This window comes from Chlamydomonas reinhardtii, chromosome 2 (genome assembly GCF_000002595.2).
Source record: "Chlamydomonas reinhardtii strain CC-503 cw92 mt+ chromosome 2, whole genome shotgun sequence".
NCBI lineage: Eukaryota > Viridiplantae > Chlorophyta > Chlorophyceae > Chlamydomonadales > Chlamydomonadaceae > Chlamydomonas > Chlamydomonas reinhardtii.
Window position 1 is genome coordinate 3,499,350 of NC_057005.1, and position 19,593 is coordinate 3,518,942.

Consider the following 19,593-nt stretch of genomic DNA (forward strand, 5'->3'; position numbering starts at 1 on the left):
GACAGCGTCAAGGCTCCCGTCCTACCAAGGCGCAAGCGTCTATGGACTCAGCTACACCAGCCACGGGACTTGCCCTCTGCCCTGTCCCATCGCAGCTACGTCTAGGAACCAGCGCGCGACCCAGGGCAACAGCCCTGCCCATCGCACACCAAGCACGAATCGAGGCCGCCACGCACACCAGCCCCAAGGCGACGGTGGCGGGGAATTAGCCTCATATGCCCGGCGTGAGGGGCCAAGGCTCGCACAATGCGGAGGCACCGACCACAGCCCAGGCCAGCCGGCCCAGCCCGGCAAGGCGGCAACGCCCGGCACGCGTGGCAAGCCGCGGGATCACGGGATGCAAGGTTTCAGAGTGGCCGAACTGCAGTTTGACCATTATGAACAGTAGTCACCTAAATTATTACCTTAGAGGAAATTCCATGTACTGGAACACGGACGCGAACACGGAGGCAGTATGCAGGGCAGTATGGGCACTTAAAATGAGCTTTTGGTTAGGGTGACTGGATCTATCATCCTTACATGGAGTATTATATAAATGAATGGTCGCTCGAAAGAACCAGGGCCGCAGGGGCGTCAACAATTCAATAAAAATTTTGACGACCGCAGACTGGCAGGCCGAATGGCCTGACACACACGAAATGATTATATATGGTGGTTACAGATACGCAATAATGGCCCAGCCAGGTCGCTCGCAGCGAGGTTCTCCTGCGCTGCTCGTGGCGTTTGCCATGTTGCTGGCTCTGGTGCCCGGAGCAGTCGCATATGTGAAGCAGGTGAGGTGCTAGGTAGGGCGTGCGGACTCGTCCTAAGGGCGCTCGACCGCCGGGCGAGGCGAGGTGACCGGAGTTGGGTTGGGAGTTGTGCTCGGTCCGACGCACCGCCATACCTATCCGCGGTGGCTCGGAGGCGAGCGGGCGAGAGGTGCCCCTCCATGCGGTGCAAGGCGGTGTTGCGGGGATGCTGGGGAGACTTGGGGAGCCGCGTCAGTACCAAGAGCACGGGGTTGGCGGCGACAAGGCACAAGGGCGCTACGACCGCCGCCGTACCATCCAGATGACGCGGCAGTGGACTGGCCGCTTCCACACAGGGAGGGTTGTGTGCCCGGGCCCAATGAGAAAATCCCATCATCAGCGTGGGACTGCATCCTGTGTTTGAGGGTTTGGTTGTGGGCGAGGGCAAGGGTATGGGTGTGGGTGCACCACCAGCATTGTTGCTGGCGTGGGCGTGGGCAGCACAGAGGCCCCTATGCGCATCCGTGCGGCCGTCGTGAGGGGGCCTTGGAAACGTAGGGGTCCAACGTGCCGCGGTTTTCACATGTGCGTGGCTGGGGACACGTGGTGTGCCACGACCGCCACGGGGCACCACGTGCGTATGGTGAAAACCCTGGTGGCCTCACGAGACCGCCCCAGATGTAGGTTCGGTCGCCACCACGGCCACCACCAGCGCTGGCGCCACCGCCGCTGTCCCGCGTGTGCCTCTTGATACTTGCTGGGAATGGCGTAATGAACGCCATCTTCACCCCGCGACATCTAGCATCGCGTTTCGTCTTTCAGCTGCTCGCTCCTGTGATCTCCCCTGCACCGCGCAGGTGACCATAGGCACGGACCACCAGTGTGCGCTGCTCGCCAGCGGCTGCGTCAAGTGTTGGGGCCGGAATGACAGGTGCGGGGCCGGGGCTGAGGGAGGGGGCTTGGGAGAGGGGCTCGGGGAAGGGGCTGGAGAAAGAGACTAGTTGGAAAGGTGTTTGCAGGTGGGAGGGCGCCTTGGTGCCTGGCGAGGGCGCCCCAGGTGCCGCTACTCCAGGTTTTCGGCGTGCGGGCGACTTGTGCGTGGCTGTGTGGACGGAGGGTTGGCGGCCCGATTGGGGTTGAAGCTGGCGGTGGGGGCTGGGATGCCTGGCCAGGGTTTGGTGGACACGAACCGCACGGCGCGGCCCCCGCTGCCCGGCGTGCCCTGGATAGCACGTGGGGCCGGCTTGTGGGGGCCGTGTGGCGCTGGGACCCGAGCCCGCACAGACACCAGTCCTGACGCACTGACACACACACACACACACACACACACACGTCGTCTGGGCGGGCTTTCGTTTCGTTTTTTAACACACACACACACACACACACACACACACACACACACACGCACACGCACCAACCAATGGTGTACTGCGGTAAAGTATTCTCTCAAGGTAATCCGTGACCGTAACTCTGCATCGCAAACACTGTCCTATACATAATGTTTTCCTTGCGCTCTTTAACACACCAACCAATGGGCACGCCGGCGGCGCGCACAGGTACCAGCTGGGCTACCCGCTGGTGCCGCCCGAGGGCCTGGGCGCTGATGGGGCGGCGCTGGCGGCGGCGCCGTGTGTGGACGTGGGTGCCAACGTCACGGTGACGCAGGTGGAGGCAGGTGCGTGTGTGTGTGTTGGGGGGGGGGACAGTCAAGTCCAATGCCCACCGAAAGGCTAAGACCCAGAAGCCGCCCATACAGCGCGAATTTGACCTTAACCTTGATCTTGGAAGCCCTTGAGCCTTGTTCTTCTTGCCGTAGACCGTAGACCATCGATTCGGTTACCATCGAGTAACACCCGGGCGGGGGGGATGGAGGCAGGAGGGGTCGCCTGACGCAGGAGGAGGGGGTTGTACACACCAGCCCAAACTAAACCAAACCGAGCTAAACTAGCTGAGCACATGCAGAGGCGTTAGATGGGCGGCAGCGGATCGAGGCGGGGATAGAATGGCGTGCGGGCTGGTGACGCGGGGACGGCCGCCACCCTTGGCGCTGAGACGGCTCGCACCACACCTTACTGTGCACCTCAGCTGTGGTGTGCTGTGCGGCGGCGGTGGTGGCTGCGTGGCGCTCCTGACCCGCACTCCCTCTCCCCCCTTGTCCCCTTTCCCCTCCTGTGACATCCACACACACACACACACACACACACATACACACACACACACACACACACACACACACACACACACACACACACACACACATACACACACACACACACACTCCCGCCAGCCCACGGCGCCACACGCACGAACACACTAGAGCACGTCCAGCAGTTCGGGGGGTTCGCTGCCTTCTAGTGCTCCACAACCGACGCCCGCCGACTTGACCCCATGCAGCCGATGACTTTTTATAAGTTTCTCGACGACCACAGCCTCGCTCTCTTTTCCCGCAATCATTAGTGGGCCGGGACTGGGATGCGTGCTCTAGCTTGCTTGCTGCACGCCGCCCTTAACATCGCTGTCGCCATTTTCCCTGCTCGTGACACTTTCTTGCTGCCGCCCTGTGCCTGCAATTCCTCTATCACCCGTAGGTGAGCTCGACTACGAACAGCGGGCGGGAATCAGGGCATTAGGCGTGCTGGGTCACCGTTGTAGCGCGCCCAGGGCGCGGCGCATACAATGCATATGGGTGCCACTCGGGGTCAGGTCGTTCGTCGATCGCCCGAGGGGGGGTTCCAGGCTTTTTGCGGGTAAGTATGACTACCGGGGTCGACGCGGCTACAAGACGCTCGTCGGTATCGGTAGGTATCCGTAAGTAACTCCGTCGCGCCGTCTGGGCGGGCTTCGTTTTGTTGTTTTCTTTTCAACACACACACACACACACACACACACACACACACACACACACACACACACACACACACACACACACACACACGCAGGCCACAAGTTCACGTGCGTTCTGCTGTCCATCGGCGAGGTGCGCTGCTGGGGCTGGAACGGCCTGGGGCAGCTGGGCAGGCCCTACACCAACGGAGGTGAGAGAGCGCGAGCTCACACGTGTGTAGTGAGCGCGGTTGGCGGGTTGAATGGCGGGATGGTGGCGGGGGCCGGGGCGTGGCGGTGGAGATGTGTGAGGAATGGGAGGGGTTTCGATATGGTGGAGAGATGTCCGGGGGCTAGCAGGTGCAGACGCGGCTGACCGGGATCTTGAACTTCTCAGCAATCTAACCCCAACCCAACCAAAACCAAACTCCAACCGGCCCTCCCTGTCACGCACCCACGCGGCCCGCAGCCCTGGAGCCCCTCCCCACAAACTCCAGTACGGCCATGGGCGACGCGCTGCCCTTTGCGGCGCTGGGTGTGGGCAAGCTGGCCAAGCAGGTGCGGGGGTGTTCGAGGCTCGAGGATGGGGTAGGGTTGCGTGTGTGTATGTGTGTTTGTGTGTGTGTGTGTGTGTGTGTGTGTGTGTGTGTGTGTGTGTGTGCGCGCGTGTGTGTGTGTGCGTGTGTCTGTGTGTGCGCAGGGATATGGGGCGGGGAAGGGGGCGGGAGCAATAGCTGTGGGCGGGTGCCGTAGCGAGGGGAGTGTGCACGCAAGCAGTGTGCCCGCCATGCCTGCCTGCGCTTGCGGCCCCTGTCCTTCACGGCGCCCGCGTGTCTCTGGGTTCCTACTGCGAATGGTGTAAACACCCCACTCGGTTCTTGGCCCGCTTTGGGCTCTGGAATGAACTACCCCATCCCAAGCTCCCACTCCGACGCCCTCATCCCTCCTCCTCTCCCTCCCCTGCACAGATCTCCGCCGGCTACTGCCACGTGGCAGCGCTGACTGCCGACGGCCTGGTCAAGACATGGGGCTGCAACCACGCCGGCCAGTGAGCAGCGCGGGGGAGGGGGAGGGGCAGGGGGAAGGTAGATACAGGCCCAAACTAAATCCAACTAGCCAAACTAGCCAAGCTGTCGGAGCAGAGGGGAGGGGTGACCGTTCATGGAAGACAGGGGGGAGATTGGTGCGGGGCTGTCTGCAGGGTTCCAAACAGAGAAACCAGAGAACGCTAGAGGCGCGGCGGGCGGGCACGGCACTTCGACATGGCTTGTGCACGTGCGAGCATCAGCACACACACACACACACACACACACACACTCACCTTTGATTCTTTGTTTAACACACACACACACTCACCTTGTGCTTCTATCTGACACGGTCTCACCTTGTGAGCCCCTGACACGCACCCCGGCAGGCTGGGATATGAGTACTGCTACCCGCTGTCCATCACCGGCACGACCAGTGAGTGCTGCGCGCGCGTGTGTGTGTGTGTGTGTGTGTGTGTGTGTGTGTGTGTAAATACCAGCCCACACGAAACCAAACCAAGCTAAACTCACGGGGGGGGCATCAGCCGTCCATGTGGAGAGCAGGGTGAGGGGCAGAGGGAAGGGGTTGTAAACACCAGCCCAACGGTAACCAAGCCAAGCCAAAACAGCGGAGGGGATGGGAGGACAGGGTTAGCCGTCATGAAGATCGGCAAGGGGGGGGGGGGTGTTTTGCCGTTCCCAGTAAGGAACTAGAGATTCAAGGAAGCATGACAAGACATGTTGGGCCAAAGCATGGTGGACAGCGTGGGCTGGGAGGGAGGGAGCGGCATGCGCGGTGCGGGTGTGGGCTGTGTATTGATGGCTGCGGGCCCTTCCGGAGCCTACCCGAAATCCAGCCCCTACACGCCTGTTCCTCCTCCATCCCCTCCAACCCTGTCCTCGACACGCTCCACATCATCTGACCCTACCCCACCCCGCCGCCCACCCTCTCTCCCTCCCGACAGACTACTGCGTCAACTACAACGGCTCATCTAGCGTCACCGCATCTAGCATCGCCCGGTAAGTAGCCGTTGGCCTGCGGCCTGTGGGCGGGGCGGTGGTGCGGGTGTGAGCGTTGGGCGTGGGCTTGGGTGTGGCGTGGCGTTTGGGTTCAGGTGTATGTGCTGATCAAAGGAATGTAAATGACCCGGTTTAGGTGTGTATGTCAGTATGTGTAGGTGTATGTGTAGATGTAGGTGCGCCAGAGTGCAATGCTGGAATGCGCGTGCTTGTGCCGCACACACACCGCCCCACATCTCATACTCAGTCTTTGCGTGTGTCTTGCCTTGGTCTCTTTGCCACCGCCCCACACCTTGCAATACTGCACACACAAGTGTGGCTAGCAACATGCGGCTGGTGCCCAAGTTCTACCCCCAACATCCACACGCCCAACTCCACCCCACCCCAGGCACTTCCTGCAGTACAACAGCCGCGGCACCCTCATCGGCGTCCAGTCGCGGCGGCAGCTGTTCCTGGAGGACAGCAGGTGGGGGATGTGGGTGTGGGGGGAGGACAGCAGGTGGGGGGTGGGGGTGAGGGTGTGGGGAGGTGGGGGTGAGGGTGTGAGGGGAGGTGGGGGTGAGGGTGTGAGGGGAGGTGGGGGTGAGGGTGTGGGGAGGTGGGGGTGAGGGTGTGAGGGGAGGTGGGGGTGAGGGTGTGGGGAGGTGGGGGTGAGGGTGTGAGGGGAGGTGGGGGTGAGGGTGTGGGGAGGTGGGGGTGAGGGTGTGAGGGGAGGTGGGGGTGAGGGTGTGAGGGGAGGTGGGGGTGAGGGTGGGAGGGGAGGTGGGGGTGAGGGTGGGAGGGGAGGTGGGGGTGAGGGTGGGAGGGGAGGTGGGGGTGAGGGAGGGGGTGAGGACAGCAGGTGGGGATGAGGGGATGCGGGTTGCCATTCCAAGTAAGAAACCGCACGGGACGCACGACAGAAAGGGGGTCGGGCGATGCTAGGTGCGCATCGGCTGGGCGCGTGCGGTGGGCGTGTCGGGTTCGTGTGCATGTGCCTTTGTGTGATGTGCAGCACGGTTCGTGCACGGTGGTACCTGGCGAGCAGCCCAAGCACCCTCCCATACCCTCACACGAACTTCCCCTCCCATGAACGGGTAATCCCCTCCCGGGTTTTTATCCTTCATCAGGTACCCCATCAGGTATCCTGATTCCCCTGCTTGCATCCTGTTCCCAATGTTTACACCTTGCAACCCTCCCCCCTTCCTTAACTAATCATGAATGTAACCCCCCCCTCTGCCACACGCGCGCACAGGCCCGAGGTGCAGCTGGGTCTGGCCGCGGGTGTGGCGGTGACGCAGGTGGCGGCGGGCGACTCGCACACCTGCGCCCTGGCCAGCGACGGCTCAGTCAGGTGGTGAGTGAGGGGGGCCAGAGGGGGGGGGCCAGAGGGGGGACGGGGGTGCAGGAGGCAGGGGGCTGCGGGGTGGGGATGAGTGCCGTGAAGATGAGTGCCGTATGGCGGTGATGCGGCGAGAGGGGCGGGGGAGCCGCTCTCTGGCGCCCCGCGCCGTGCTCACTGGTGCCCTGCTGCCCTACCCCACCGCTTGAGGGGGCAGAGAGTGAGGGGGCGGAGCTGCGGGGCTGGGGAAGCATGGTGGTCGAGTGGCAGCCGAGGGAGCCGTTCTCCAAACCCGCGCCGAGCCCATTATCGCTTGCAACTAACGCCTCTGCCTGTACTCCGCTACTTTAGCTTGGTTTGGTTCAGTTTGGGCTGGTATTTACAACCCCCTCCCTCCCGCCCACCCTCCCGCCCCGCCCGCCCCTCCCGGCCTGCTGCCTCCTGCAGCTGGGGTGGCGGCTGTGACCTCGGCACCGCACTGGGCCGGCTGTTTGACGCCGACCCCGAGGCCGCGGCGGTGCCGGCGCAGCACAACGGCTCGCTGTGGGCGTCGTCCACGACACCCGTGCTGGTGCGGCTGACTGATGATGACTGAGAATGATGACTGATGATGACTGATGTTGGCTGATGACGACATGAGGGGGCGGCGTTGGCCTAGGGACGGAGCAGTGAGGTGCGCCAGTCTCTTGACCGGTACTGCCTCCTGCATACCCAACCCCAACCCGTCCCCAGCCCCAAACCCCCAAATCCCCCCGCCCCATCCCCACCCCCACACCCTTCCGCCCCCGCAGTCCCAGCCCTACCTCCAGCCCATGTGCACCACGCTGGGCCACACGGCGCGGGTGACCTCGTTCGGCGCCGGCTCCAGCCGCGACGGCCTCAACTTCCAGATGGGCGCCAACCTGCCGCGTGTGGACCTAGGGGTGTTCGGGGGAGCCAGGAAGCTGGTCAGCGCGGGTGAGGCGGGTGTGTGTGTGTGTGTGTGTGTGTGTGTGTGTGTGTGTGTGTGTGTGTGTGTGTGTGTGTGTGTGTGTGTGTTGAACACAGAGAATCTGGATGCGTGTGTTTGGGCGTGTGTGTCTTATCATGTGTGTTGACAGGCCCACGGTTAAGTATGAGCTGCAATCCTCTCGCTGCTGATGCCCGGCACCTGGCTGCAGGCACCCACACCTGCGCGCTGCTGGACACTGGCGCAGTCAAGTGCTGGGGGCGCGTGGAGGTGCGTGTGGCTGTACAACAGTACGGTAGTCGGACGGCTACACCCATCACCGTGTATGCCCCCTCTCTCCCCGGCCCCTCACTTGCCGGCTTCATCCCCCTTGAACTGACCTCTCCCCACTCTCCCTGCGCCCGCCCCTCCGTAACCACCTCCTCTCTCCCCTCCGCCTCTCTGCCCCCACCCAGCCTGGCTACAACTTCTCTTATTCTTATTGAATCATGAATGTATCCCGCTCTGCCCCCTCCCCCTCAGTCCGGCACGTTGCTGGGTAACGGCCTGGCCCCCACCGGCGCCGTGTCGCTGTCCGCCGCCGAGTCCAGCGCGGCGCGACTGGGCACGGGCGTCACAGTCACAGACATCGCGGCGGGTGAGAGGCGGCGGGCTGGGGTGGCGGGTGCAAGTGGTGGCGGGCGCAGGAGGTGGCGGATTGGGGTCGGGCTGGGGTGGGAACTGTTGGGCTCGGGCACGTGACACCTTCGTCTGTCATTGACGGCTGCCGCTCGCCACCCTCCCCTCTCCCGCCTCTCATTTGGATCCCACCTGCCTCTGGCCCTCGCTCTCCCCTCGCTCTCCCCTCCCCAGGTGGCGCACGCACCTGCGCCATCCTGTCCAACGGCCGTGCCAAGTGGTGGGTGCACGCCGCGGCGCCCGGCAGCAGATAGGGCGCCGCCGGCCCGGCATCACACCGCCACCGCCACTCCCCCTGTACCGCTTCTCCAACCATCTCCGCACCCAACCCTCGCCGTTCACACAGCGCACCACACAACTACGTGTACATGCGCGCACAGGCTCCTGCTCCTGCCCATCTTTACATCACGCCTTATTGCCTCCGACCGCACCCCGCGCGCAAACCTTGCCCACACCCCAACCCAACCCACTCCCTCACCCACACCTCCCACACCTCCTGCCTGTGGCTCCGCCAGTGTTGTTTGGTTAGCAAGTGGCTCGTTTGGGCTGGTATTACAACCTCCCCCCCCCTTGGGTTTGGTTTAGTTAGGGCTGGTACCTACAACCTTCTCTCCCCAACTGTTCCCCACAGCTGGGGTCCGGGCTCCTATCTGGGCTACGAGCAGCCTCTGCCTGCTGGCGCCGCGGGCTGGGGCTCGGGCGACAGCAGCCTGGACGGCGGGCTGCCGTACCTGGAGCTGTGGGGGGCGGGCTCGTTCGCGGGGCCCGTGCGAGTGGTGCAGGTGTGGCTGGGTGGCTGGTGGGGGATGGAGGCTGGGGGGGGGGGAGGGATGGGGATGGGGGGTGAGGGATGGGGGAGGGGTGAGGGATGGGGATTGTGTCGGTGGCATTGCTGGGTGGGCGGCGTGGCTGGTGGGTGGTGTGTGTGTGAGCGGTGTATCTGTATCCCTTTCCCTGCCCACCTCCGCCCACGTCCGCCCACCCCACCCCCCACCCCCAGATGGCGCTCTCCAAGCGCACCCACAACGCCTCCAACGCCGGCACCATCTGCGCCCTGCTCTCCACCGGCCGCCTGCGCTGCTGGGGTGCCGACGGGGGCCACGGCGACACCCTGCCCCGTGGGTCGCCCGCCGCCGCCGGCCGCATGGGCGCCGCACTACCCGACGTGCCGCTCCTGCCAGACATACTGCAGCCGCCGCTGCCGCCCTTCCCGCCCAACCCGCCGCCGCCGGCGGGGCTGCTGGCGTCGCCGCCGCCTCCGGCGCCGCTGCCGCCGCTGCCGCGGCTGGCGCCGGGCGCTATGAAGCCTCCGGCGCCGGCGCCGCCGCCGCCGCCTGCGGGGTCGGATGCGGTGCTGAGCCAGGCGGAGGCGGCGCGGGTGCTGGGCGGCCCTGGGGAGGGGGTGCGGCGCTACATCACACCCACGGCCCAGTACTTGCTGACGACGCTCGGTGGGTATCGTGACACGGTGTTTTCGGCACCGTCACGTCGTTTGCCCCAACACCCTGTGTTTTTCTCCTGCTTACTTGCATGTGTGCGTTCGTTAGGCCGGCTGCGCTCGCACACACGGCATGCCACACCACATCTCACGCCACGTTCCGGAATGATGCACATAATATACAATACAAAAACGCACAGGCGCGCTGCTTATCTTCATCGCGGTGGGGGGCCTGGTGCTGGGCTGGCTGGACCGGCGACACGCCAAGCAGCAAGCCAAGGCGCAGGGGCTGGCCAAACCCAAGTTCGACAAGGCAGCCTTCGCAAGGGCCATCGAGGTACGCGTGTGTGTGTGTTAAAGAGCACAAGGAAAACATTACGCGTAGGACAGTGTATGCGATGCGTGTGTGTGTGTGTGGTTGTGTGTGTGTGCGGCGGGCCTCGGGTTGCGGCCTTCCTGTTGCACACGTGTCGCTCACCTGTTTATAGGGCCGGCCTGTTGATCTGCCCATGTGCCCATCGGCCGCCGTGGAGCTGAGAAGAAGCGATAATACAAAAAAAAGGCTGGGGCTTAGGGAAAAAACGACTGCGCGCACGTGCATAGGCATGGGGTGTTGCCGCAATGCCTGCTGCTGCCGATGTGTCCCCACTGCCTTATCTATTGCTGTTGCCCGGGCCCCCCGCGCGCGCGCAGGGCGGTGTGGTTGCGGCCATCAACCCGCGGCTGCAGGTGTTCCGCTGGGCGCTGCCCATGGCGGTGCTGCTGGCGCTGCTGACGGTGCTGACGGTGGCGCTGGTCACCAGCATACTGCAGGAGCAGTGCGTCACGGTGAGGTGCCGGCAGGGGTGGGGTGGTGGGGCAGGGGTTGGGAGGTTGTAATTACCAGCCCAAACTAAACCATAGCATGTGGTGGGGGGCTGGGGACAGGGCAGACTTGACAACACGCGCGTGTCGCGTGTGTTAGTGTGTATCTTACGTGGGAGCGTGTGAGTGCAGCGAGTTGTATTAATCTTTAAGCCACCCCTCCTTCGCAACCCGTGTTTACCCCTACACGCCAACCTCTTCCCTACACGCCTCCCGCCCCTCCTCCGCGCTCTATGGGTTCTGGGTTGGCAACATTTCATTTCAGCATTGCAATGAACTAAGCCCCTCGCTCCTCCGCTCCTCCCGCGCAGACCTGCTCCACGGTTCCGCTGCAGCTGATCCGGCTAACCGACCCCCGCCGCTGCACACCCCTGGATGTCCGAGACACACTGCCGGGATACGGCGACACGGGCGGCGACAGCGGCGCGGCGGCGGCCGCGCTGGCGGCGGCCGCAGCCGCAGCCGATCCCGCCGCCGCCGCCGCGGCGACGCTGGCGGGCGCGGGCGCGGCGTTTGCGGGCGGCTCGCTTCACTCGTATGCGCGCGTGGGCAAGTGTAGCATCCTGCACAGCCAGGTGAGGGCGAGGCGCGAGGGCGAGGCTTGAGGGCGCGACCGTGCCAGTGCGCCTCCTCCTGCGCTGTCCTGTGTTGCTCCGTGTGTGCCGGATCCAGTCTACGGATGGTGCTGTTGATGCGCATGTGCGCCGGATTTGACCCGCTGTGTGTGAAGGGCCGGTCTGGTGCCACCGTACAGTGCTGCACACGACCACACGCGATCGCACGTGAGCATGCACTTCAGCTGTGCCTGTATCAGCATTGGAATGTGCTCGCTAAGCATACAGCCGTACTCCCGACCCCGGCCTGCACACTCAACAGGATTGCGCGGTGGCTCAGTGGTCGCTGCTGGCTCGCTGCGCCGCCGCCGCCGCCGCCTGGGCCGGCAACGTCACCACCGCGGGCGGCAACGGCAGCAGCACCTTGCAGAGCTGGGGGCGGCTGCTGCGGGATGGCAGGGTGGGTGCCTGGGTGGGCGGCTAACGTCGCTGCAGGGCAAGTGTGTAGGCTTTAAGAGCGCATGTTAAAAAGCGGCAGCCCTGATTGATATTTGCATGATGGTAGCTCTCAAGGTTTGCTTTTTGAAGCAGTAAAGTGCTTTCCAAGTTGTGGTCCTTGTGTACGGGTACCCAACGCAGGGCATGCCTGACACCCCACTGCGCTTCTCACCTGCTGACCGAGTGGCCTCGCCGCCGCCGCCCTCCCCGGCTCCGTCGCCGCCGCTCGCGCCCAACTTTCCGCCACCCACGGCCTCGGCCAGCAGCAGCTCAAACAGCAGCAGCGGCAGCAATGGCAGTAGCAGCAACAGTAGCTCGGGCTTGCCCCCGGGTGCTGCGCCCTCTCCTCCCCCTCCTCCTCTGCCTCCTCCCCCTCCGCCCGGCATGCAATGGCCGGACCAGCCGTGTCAGCTGCACACCTCTATCCGATACGGTGCGTGCTGGTAGAAGTGTGGTGGGTGGTAGCGGTGGTAGCGGTGGGTGGGTGGGTGGGTGGGTGGGTGGTAGCGGGTGGGTTTGTAGGTGTGTAGCGGGCGGGCGGGGTTGGCCGCTTGTGCACCACAGCACCACGCACGAAAGCGCATCTGTTCCTGGCTACGCCCTCACTTCTTAAGTAGTCATGCATGTAACTCCCCAACACTCAACAGGCGCTGCCTGCGGGCGGCCGGGCGACCCCGAGGAGGGCCACCCGGGGGATGTGTGCTGGGTGCTGAGTGTGGAGACGGCGGGGTACGAGCCGGTGAGTGGAGGCGTGCGAGCATGTAGAGAGAGGGGTGGGTGGGGGAGGGAGGGGAGTGCGGCAGGCGTGAGAGGTATGGAGAGTTGGGGCGTGAAGCTTATTACGACCCCCAGATCCATTGAACCTCCCCGTTTTGTTCAGCTTGTGTCCACTCACATGTAACGCCACACGCTGCCCCTCATCACTGCACTCTGCAGGACACGCGTGGCGCTGAGGGCACGGGGTGTCGCAACACAGACACTTCCAGTGCCGAGTGCGCCAAGACCAGCGTGGAGGTGGTGGTGTGGGAGAAGATGGGCAGCCCGCAGATGCACGGCCCGCCCGCCTGCCCGGACGTGGTGGGTGGGTGTCGTGACGGCCTGGGGGCTGTTCTACTGGGCGGTTGGTGTGTGTTTCAGCGTGTGCTGATGTGCTGAGGTCTGGAGCGCTGGGCCAGCAATACGCATAAAGACAACATGAGATACGATGCTTGGGCGCAGGATACCTACTGGTGCACACACACACACACACACACACACACACACACACACACACACACACACACACACACACACACACACACACACACACACACACACACAATCGCATACATTGTTTGGCGCTTATGTGTCCGTGTGCTCCACAAACACAAACGCCCACGCCCCCCTCCACACGCACACACACGCCCCCCCTCCCACACACACACACACATCCTGCAGTCGTACGTGTCTCCCTCGGACGACCCGCCCGGCCTGCGCAGCCCCTCCTCCGGCGCCTACCTGCCGCCGCCCGACCTGTCGGCGGGGCTCAACGTGTCCGACCCCTCCCTGTGCGGCGGAGACAGCTACACAACCGATCACGGCTACAGGTGGGGGGTTGTAAATACCAGACCAAACTAAACCGGACCAAGCTAAAGTAGCGGAGCGCAGGCAGAGGCGTTAGTTGCAAGCGATAAAACTTGGGGGCAGGCGGTGGCGGTGGTGGTTGTGTTAGGGGCAGGGGGCAGGCCGGAGGGTTTTGAAGGAGGCGCCGCCCACATGCCCCACTCTACGCAGTACCATTGGTGGTGGGATCAGCAACCACCGCGCCATGTGCACCCCAGTATGATGCATGCCTAGGACTTCATTCCGCATGAAGTCACAAGGCATGCCCGAGGCGCCGCCCCGCATCAACTAACTAGCCATGTATGCCTGGGACTCTGCCCCGCACACGCCCCGCACGCGCGAAAACTGCTGTGCAGGTGCCTGTATCAGCGGTCGCGCATGTGCCAGCTGGTGGACGGCGGCAGCCGCACCTGCGCCGAGGTGGGTGCCGGCACGTGTGTGTTTGTGTTTGTGTTTGTGTGGCGCGCCGTCAGCTGCGAAACACACCGGCGGGGCGCCACGGTTCGGGCACCTCGCCGGTGTGGCCTCGACAACAGTGCGCTTAAACAGCCGTCTAACACAGAATCTCATCCTACAAAAACGCCACGTACCAACCAACCGACCACCTCCCAACCGCCAGGTCTCCTCCACTGACGAGTCCGAGCTGCCGGCGCTGTGGCTGGGCGCTGCCGGGCTGGGCTTTGCGGGCCTGGCTCGTGACCCCGCCGCACACACCTGCTCGCCCTGGCCGCTGCAGCCGCTGGACGAGAGCCGACTGCTCATAAAGGTGCGGGAGGGAGGGAGGGCGGGCGTGTGTTCTTCAAGTGTTTGGGTGTATGTGAAAGAGACACGTGAGCGTGTGCGGCAAGGAAAGGAATCGTGGAGGGGTGGGCAGGTGGGCGGGGTCGTGCGTACGTGTGTTTGACACGTATATGGGTGCGTACAGAGTGTGGCAAATGTTTGACGGTGTGGGTGTGTCTGCGGTCGGTTGGCCCGGTCGGTTGCCGCGGTGGACCCGCACAGCTGCACCGCGCATGTATAGCCATGCACGTGTGTGCCGTGCACGTATGTGGCCTCACTCACGCCCACTAACACGCTGACTCAGGGCCTGCTGGTGCGGATGGCGGAGACCGCCACCACACAGGTGGCGGCGCGGCTCAAGTACTTCAGGTGGGCGGGCTGGGTGGGGTTGAATGCAATCGTGGGTGTTTTGGTGATTCAGAGCTACCGGCATCCTGGAAGCCGTGGGGCGGTGGCAGCATCCGGCGGGGCGTGCCTGCTTTCTCCAGCTCGCCGCGAGCCCACCCCTCGTCCCCTGTGCCGGGCTGCATCCCCTGAGGCCTGAGCCTCCCACCAATCCGGGCTGCCCCTGCCATTCACCCGCACGCAGCGATGCGACCATCCGGGTCACATTTGACGGCGACTTCGCGCAGGTCGGTGCGGGGCTGGGTTTGTTGGCCGACGTTGACCGATGTTGTGGTGGGCACATGCTGGCGCACGGGCCGCCTGCACCACACCCACCCTGCACACCCACCCTCACACACTCCCTTAAACCGCTCGAACCTATGCGCGCACACTCACTCACTCATTCCCTCATTCACTCTCTCGAACCACCGCCTCCCTCACTCCCGCTCACCCCCCCCCGGTGCAGGTGACTGTGGGCAAGTCGCGCCTGGCCGCCTACTGGTCCACCACCCAGCTCTACTGCTGCCAGCCGGTGAGGGGGGCAGGGCCGGTGACGGGGGAGGGAGGGCCGGTGAGGGGCAGGGCCGGTGTACGGCAGTGTGTGTTTTAACATGGAGAGGCGGCGGGCTGGGATAGCAGGGGATTCGGATCTCCGCTTCACTACACAGGGTCTGCCAATGTGCAATGCCCCCTCGAAGCTGCGCCACTTCCAGCCACCTACTTACCACCTCTCCGCCTCTCCACCCAACTACCCACCACCTCTCTACCCACGTCTCCACCCACCTCTCCCCCCAACTACCAAACCACCTTTCCGCCCCTCACACCCCTGACCTCACCTCACCCCCCACTCACCCCCCCCCTCAGGTGTGCCCCAGCGTGCTTGCCAGCCTGGGCAACGCGCTGGGCTACGCCGTGTACATAGAGATGGTGTTCAGCCTGGCGCTCATCGTGGCTTACATGCTGGTGTTCAGGTGACTGAGGGGGAGAGGGGGAGGGAGGGGAGGGGAGGGGAGGAGGGGAGGTTGTTAAGGAATCGAACCGTGAGCAGCAATTGCAGCGGGACGGGTCGTTGCAGAGGACCTGCCGTTTAGGTAGGGAGGTATGTGGGAGTTTGAGCAGGAGGAATGGCTGGGCATTAGGTACCCAGCACGACCATCCCCGAGCGTGGCGCCTGTCCCGCGACTACCCTCAGCCCTCCAACCTTCCACACCTCCGCACACCTCCACACACCGCCCCCCCCCCTCCCAGGAAGGAGGCCAACACGCTGGGCCTGCGCTGGAGCCACCTGGCCTCCATCGTGACGGAGCAGGACATCGCCTACGACCGAGACACCGCACTCAGCTTGCACAGGGTGAGGGGGGATTGAGGGGGGGAGGGGGTGAGAGGGGGTTTGTAAACACCAGCCCAAACTAAACCAAACCAAGCCAAACTAGGGGGGAGGGGGAGGGGGAGGCGGGGAGGTCGGCGAGGGCTGTGGGGCTTGGGAAGCGATACACCTTGACAGCTACCCGCAGCGTGTGTGTGTGTGTGTGTGTGTGTGTGTATGTGTGTGTGTGTGCTTGCGCCTGTGTGTATGAGCGCGTGTGCCTGACACAAACACGCCGGCCCCGGCCCCCTGGCCCCCGGCCCCCGCACTTGTCCTGGTCTGCAGGCGGAGATGCGGATCGAGGCGGAGGTGGCGGTGGCGGCTAGCGGCATGCGGCCGGGGGCGGTGGGCGCGGCGCCGGTGCCGCGAGCCGGCGGCGCCGCCGTCGCTGTGGGCGCGGCGGCGGCGGGCGGCGGCGGCGTGTTCCAGCGGTTCAAGGGGCGGGCCAAGGCGCTGCTGCAGCGGCCGCGGTGAGTGACAGGCACCGTGTGTTGGCGGTGGGTGGATGTGTATGTGTGGCGGGCGGGCGAGTGCAAGCTGCTGGCTGGTTTTTGCTGGAGGGGAGGGCGCTGCCTGCGACGAAACGGTGCAGGTTGTGAATTTGCCTTGAGGCCCAGACAGCTAAAGATGTGTGCTGCTTGTCGGCTTGTGTGGACCTCAGGGCTCGTGTCGCGGCCACGGGGACGGCCGCTGGCGCTGCCGCCGCCGCCGCCGGCGCGGTGGGTGCCGGCGCCAAGTCAGGCAAGGGCAAGGGAGCGGCGGCGGCGGTGGCGGTGGCGGCGGCACCCGCCGGCAAGGTGGCGGCGGAAGCCTCTGACGGCGCAGCCGGGGACGGCGGCGGCAGCGGCAGCGGTCGCGGTGGCGTGGGCGGTTTCTTCAGACGGATGATGCCGTCACGACTCAACCCGCGAGTAGCTAGCGACAGCAGACCCGCTGCGGCCACCGCTGCGGCCACTGCGGCGGCGGCGGCGGCGGCTGCACCTGCTGCCTCGCCTCCTGCATCTGCGTCTGCAGCGGCGGTGGCGGCGGCGGCGCAGCCGCCATCTGGCAACAAAAGCATGGGCAGTAAATCCACAAAAGCCACGAAAGCAGCAGCAGCCGCGGCGACGGCGGCGGCCGCCGGCGACGCCGGGCACGCCAGCACGCGCGCTCCGGCGACGCTCATGGGCGCCGGCGGCAAGAGCAAAGTAGGCTTTGCGGCGGGCACCGGAGGTGGAGGTGGAAGTGGAAGTGGAGGAGGTGGGGGCGAGGTGGAGCTTGCAGGCGGCGGCAAGGAGTGGGCGGTGCTGGCGGGTCAGCAGTCCAAGCCGGCGGGCACGAAGTCGCTGCCGGCGGCCCGATCCAAATCCACCAGCGGCGTGGCGGCGCTCAAGGTAGGGAGCGGGCTGGAGCGGCGGCGGGAAGGGGCGAGCGCTGGGAAGGGGGTTGGTTGCATGTTCGCGAGCGCGTATGAACATGTTTGCGGTCAGCGTGTCATGTCATGGTAACCATTGTGTTGCGTGAGTGATTCTGTAAACACACACACACACACACACACATACACACACATACACATACACACACACATACACATACACACACACATACACATACACATACACACACAACCATACACATACACACACACATACACACATACACACACGCACACACACACACACACACACACACACACACACACACACACACACACACACACACACACACACACACACATACACACACGCCTGCGGCCCGATGCACGTGCCCCTGCACAGGAGGCCCAGTCGGCCAAGAGCATCGCCATACCGGGCGGGCGGCGCATGAGTGTGGAGGGAGCATACGCCACGCCGCTCACCATCGGCACCGGCGGCGGCGGGCGCTGGGTGGCGCCGCCGCCGCCGCCAGCCGCCGCCCAGCCGGTCGCAACCGCCGCCGCCGTCATTACCCCCATCTCCACAATGGATGGCACTGGCACCGGCGGCGGCGGCGGTGGTAAGGGCGCGGCGGCGGCGGCGGCGCCGCCGCCGCCGCCCCGGGACCGCTCCGCCGCGTCGACGGCGGGGGCGGCGGCGCAGGCTCCGGGTCAGGGCGGCGGGGGCCAACACGCGGGTGCCGCCGCCGCCGCGACGGCGACGGTGGCGGCGGGGGCGATGTCCAGACACGCCTCGCGCGCTAGCATCGGCGGCGCTACGGCCGCCGCCGTCGCGGGCAGCAGGGGCTCGACGTCCGGTGCCTCGCAGGGCACCAGTGCCGGCGGCGCGGGTGCGGGTGCTGCAGCTGCTACAGCTGCTACAGCTGCTACTGCCGCGGGAGGCGGCGGGGGTGCGGCGTCCAGGACGAATGCGGCGCTTTCACGCCTGGGGGGGCAGCAGCTGAAGCTGGGCTCCCCCGCGGTGCCGCCGCCAGTGGCGGTGCCGTCGGCGTCGCCAGCGCCGGCGGTTCTAGGCAGCCCAGCGGCGGCGGGGGCGCCGGGCGGCAGCGGGGCCGCCGCGGCAGGTCAGAAGAGCACGAAGTATGCTGCCGGGAACAAGAGCACCAAATACGGGGAAAAGAGCCAGCGCGCGCCGCCGGCAGCAGCTGCGGCGGCTGTGGCGGCGGCGGCGGCGGCGCCTGCCCGGGGGGCGGCTGACAGCGCCAAGAGCCGACGGTCATCTGTGGACCAGCTTCTCGCTGACTTGGATGAAGTTTGATGAGGTTTCTAGTTGACTTTACCGTACCTTGGGTTGACTGGACTTTACACACTTGGACGTTTCTTAAGCTGCACTCGCAGCTGCATTCATGATGTGGGCTTGTTGTGTCGCTTGCATGCGGCGAGCGTGCCGCATTCGTCGCATTCTTGTCATAGGACTCATATCATCACTCTCAACCCGTAACGCGTAATGCGCTCTTGTTCACTTTTCATCCTTCTTGCTAACTAGCTCGTCACGTACGTAACAGCACAACATACCCCGACATACTAACGATGAGATAAATTATATCATATGCGGACTCTGGGCGGCTTAGGGCGGATGGCTGCATTCATATGGTGTGGGTGTTGGGGTGGCATGCTATGGGTCGGACTGTGGGAGCTGGGTTAACAGGAAGGCTTCCAGTCAGTGCCACTCGCGTATCCAATGGATACACACGCCTGCGGGTGCGGGCATGTGCGGGTGCAGGTGCGGGTGCAGGTGCGGGTGCGTCGCGAGGTGCCGCGGTGCTCGCGCGCTGCTGCGGCGCATGTGTGGTGGGAACCTGATACCGGCAGTGCTCGTATCTTAAGAAGGCAGGTGCGGCGCCTGTGACAGATTTCCGGGAAAGGGCATCTTTGATTATCAGAAACCCGCTGCCGCCGCATGGCAAGCAGGCGAGAGCATCTTTCATCCCCAAAACTTTTTCCGGGGGCTCCGCCCCCGACCTATGCACGGTTCGTGGCAGGCCAGGGGAGTGGCCAGAGGCATGCCATGGCTGGTACTGAGCATCCGGTGTAATGCCAAACAAGGTTGTCCTATTGCAGCGTGCCATATGCGGCTGCAGTTGCCCCCAGCCCACGTTTCGGCTCCGGCACAGCAAAATATTACGCCGCACGGCATGCGCCATTG

At 64.6% G+C, this 19,593-nt stretch overlaps 1 protein-coding gene across 1 annotated transcript; it reads left to right on the plus strand.

Annotated features, from left to right (window-relative positions):
• The first annotated feature begins 392 nt into the window (after positions 1 to 392).
• On the plus strand, positions 393 to 19,494 carry CHLRE_02g095125v5 (uncharacterized protein). Its single transcript, XM_043059587.1, has 35 exons — positions 393 to 773; positions 1,589 to 1,662; positions 2,288 to 2,406; positions 3,671 to 3,766; positions 4,024 to 4,112; positions 4,523 to 4,602; positions 4,969 to 5,015; positions 5,545 to 5,599; positions 5,988 to 6,065; positions 6,834 to 6,935; positions 7,368 to 7,491; positions 7,712 to 7,877; positions 8,081 to 8,139; positions 8,392 to 8,506; positions 8,722 to 8,767; positions 9,179 to 9,329; positions 9,548 to 9,998; positions 10,186 to 10,322; positions 10,679 to 10,813; positions 11,161 to 11,424; positions 11,726 to 11,863; positions 12,043 to 12,334; positions 12,549 to 12,640; positions 12,838 to 12,978; positions 13,339 to 13,487; positions 13,860 to 13,923; positions 14,123 to 14,269; positions 14,588 to 14,652; positions 14,873 to 14,915; positions 15,134 to 15,199; positions 15,532 to 15,638; positions 15,916 to 16,018; positions 16,319 to 16,503; positions 16,695 to 17,406; positions 17,791 to 19,494. Exons 1-35 carry the CDS (start codon positions 672 to 674, stop codon positions 18,703 to 18,705), a joined length of 5,709 nt encoding a protein of 1,902 aa, XP_042927218.1. The 5' UTR covers positions 393 to 671; the 3' UTR covers positions 18,706 to 19,494.
• The last annotated feature ends 99 nt before the right edge of the window (positions 19,495 to 19,593 follow it).

Excerpts from the sequence above, each read along its gene's own strand:
- CHLRE_02g095125v5 (XM_043059587.1), top strand. The coding sequence starts at position 672 with ATGGCCCAGCCAGGTCGCTCGCAGCGAGGTTCTCCTGCGCTGCTCGTG. Across the intron at positions 1,663-2,287 it reads TGTTGGGGCCGGAATGACAG|GTACCAGCTGGGCTACCCGC; the intron begins GTGCGGGGCCGG and ends CGGCGCGCACAG. Across the intron at positions 14,653-14,872 it reads GCGCGGCTCAAGTACTTCAG|CGATGCGACCATCCGGGTCA; the intron begins GTGGGCGGGCTG and ends ACCCGCACGCAG.